Raw genomic sequence first — 879 nt, 5'->3', positions numbered from 1 at the left:
TTCTATGTATGTGTCTGTGTGTATGTATAATTCTTTTGGTGGTGATATTACTCTGAACCATTTGACCCAGTTAGCCCATTCAAGTTGGTTTGTATGACCATCATTCTTTGAGCATTAGAACTTTTTTTCATCTTACAAGCTTATTTTTAAGCCTTATTAATTATAATTTTTTTTTAATTTTAGAGACCTGTTTTTGTTTTTCTTTATTATTCAGGGTAATAATTCTTGAAGATGAACTTGAAAAACTTGTTTGTAGTAAAGAAACACAAGAATTAGTGTCAGAGGCTTATCAAATCTTAGAACAGAAATTAAAGTTGATTCAGCCGCATGTTCAAGCAAGCAACAATTGCTGGGAAGAGGCCATTTCTCAGGTGGACAAACTGCTACGAAGAAATACAGATAAAAAAGGTACCTGTGAGATATTTCTTTGGCATATGCTTATCAGAAATGCTTATTCCACTCTGATAGGATTTTATTGGACGCATTTCTTGTCTGCATGATGAAACTGGCATCACAGAATTTTTTAGTTTACTTCAAAAAGTTGAATTTATATGTACAAAGTGACACTGAAAGTCTTGGCTCTTATTTTGTAACTAAAAAAATGAGTACGATTTGACACTGAATTATACCTCCTTTTAAAAAAACGGAAGAGGGGATAAATTTTGATAGTATTTTTTATTATTAGAACTTCTAGAAACTCTTTTTCAGTTAAGATAATAAAAGAATGAATTTGATAGTCAGGGGCCAGAAACTGAGTTTTTCTTTAATAATAAAGTACTTACTTCACATTTAGAAATGATATACAAATGATATAATTAGTGGCACTTCATATTCATTATTAAGGATCTAAATATAAAAGTGTCATTATTGACCGGGCGT

General features: G+C 30.6%; 1 protein-coding gene across 2 annotated transcripts in view; it reads left to right on the top strand.

Moving 5' to 3' along the window:
- Nucleotides 1-879, top strand: part of VEZT (vezatin, adherens junctions transmembrane protein) — an 80,880-nt gene that overhangs the window by 62,957 nt on the left and 17,044 nt on the right. For both annotated transcript variants that reach the window (XM_012664034.1, XM_012664033.1), the window contains exon 9: nt 215-408. In XM_012664034.1, coding sequence (XP_012519488.1) covers nt 215-408 — 194 coding nt within the window. The remainder of the gene's footprint in view (nt 1-214; nt 409-879) is intronic.

Source organism: Propithecus coquereli, unplaced genomic scaffold (assembly GCF_000956105.1).
Source record: "Propithecus coquereli isolate 6110/MARCELLA unplaced genomic scaffold, Pcoq_1.0 Scaffold85, whole genome shotgun sequence".
Lineage (NCBI taxonomy): Eukaryota > Metazoa > Chordata > Mammalia > Primates > Indriidae > Propithecus > Propithecus coquereli.
The sequence above is the reverse complement of the archived record's forward strand: the minus strand, read 5'-3'. Positions and strand labels throughout refer to the sequence as shown.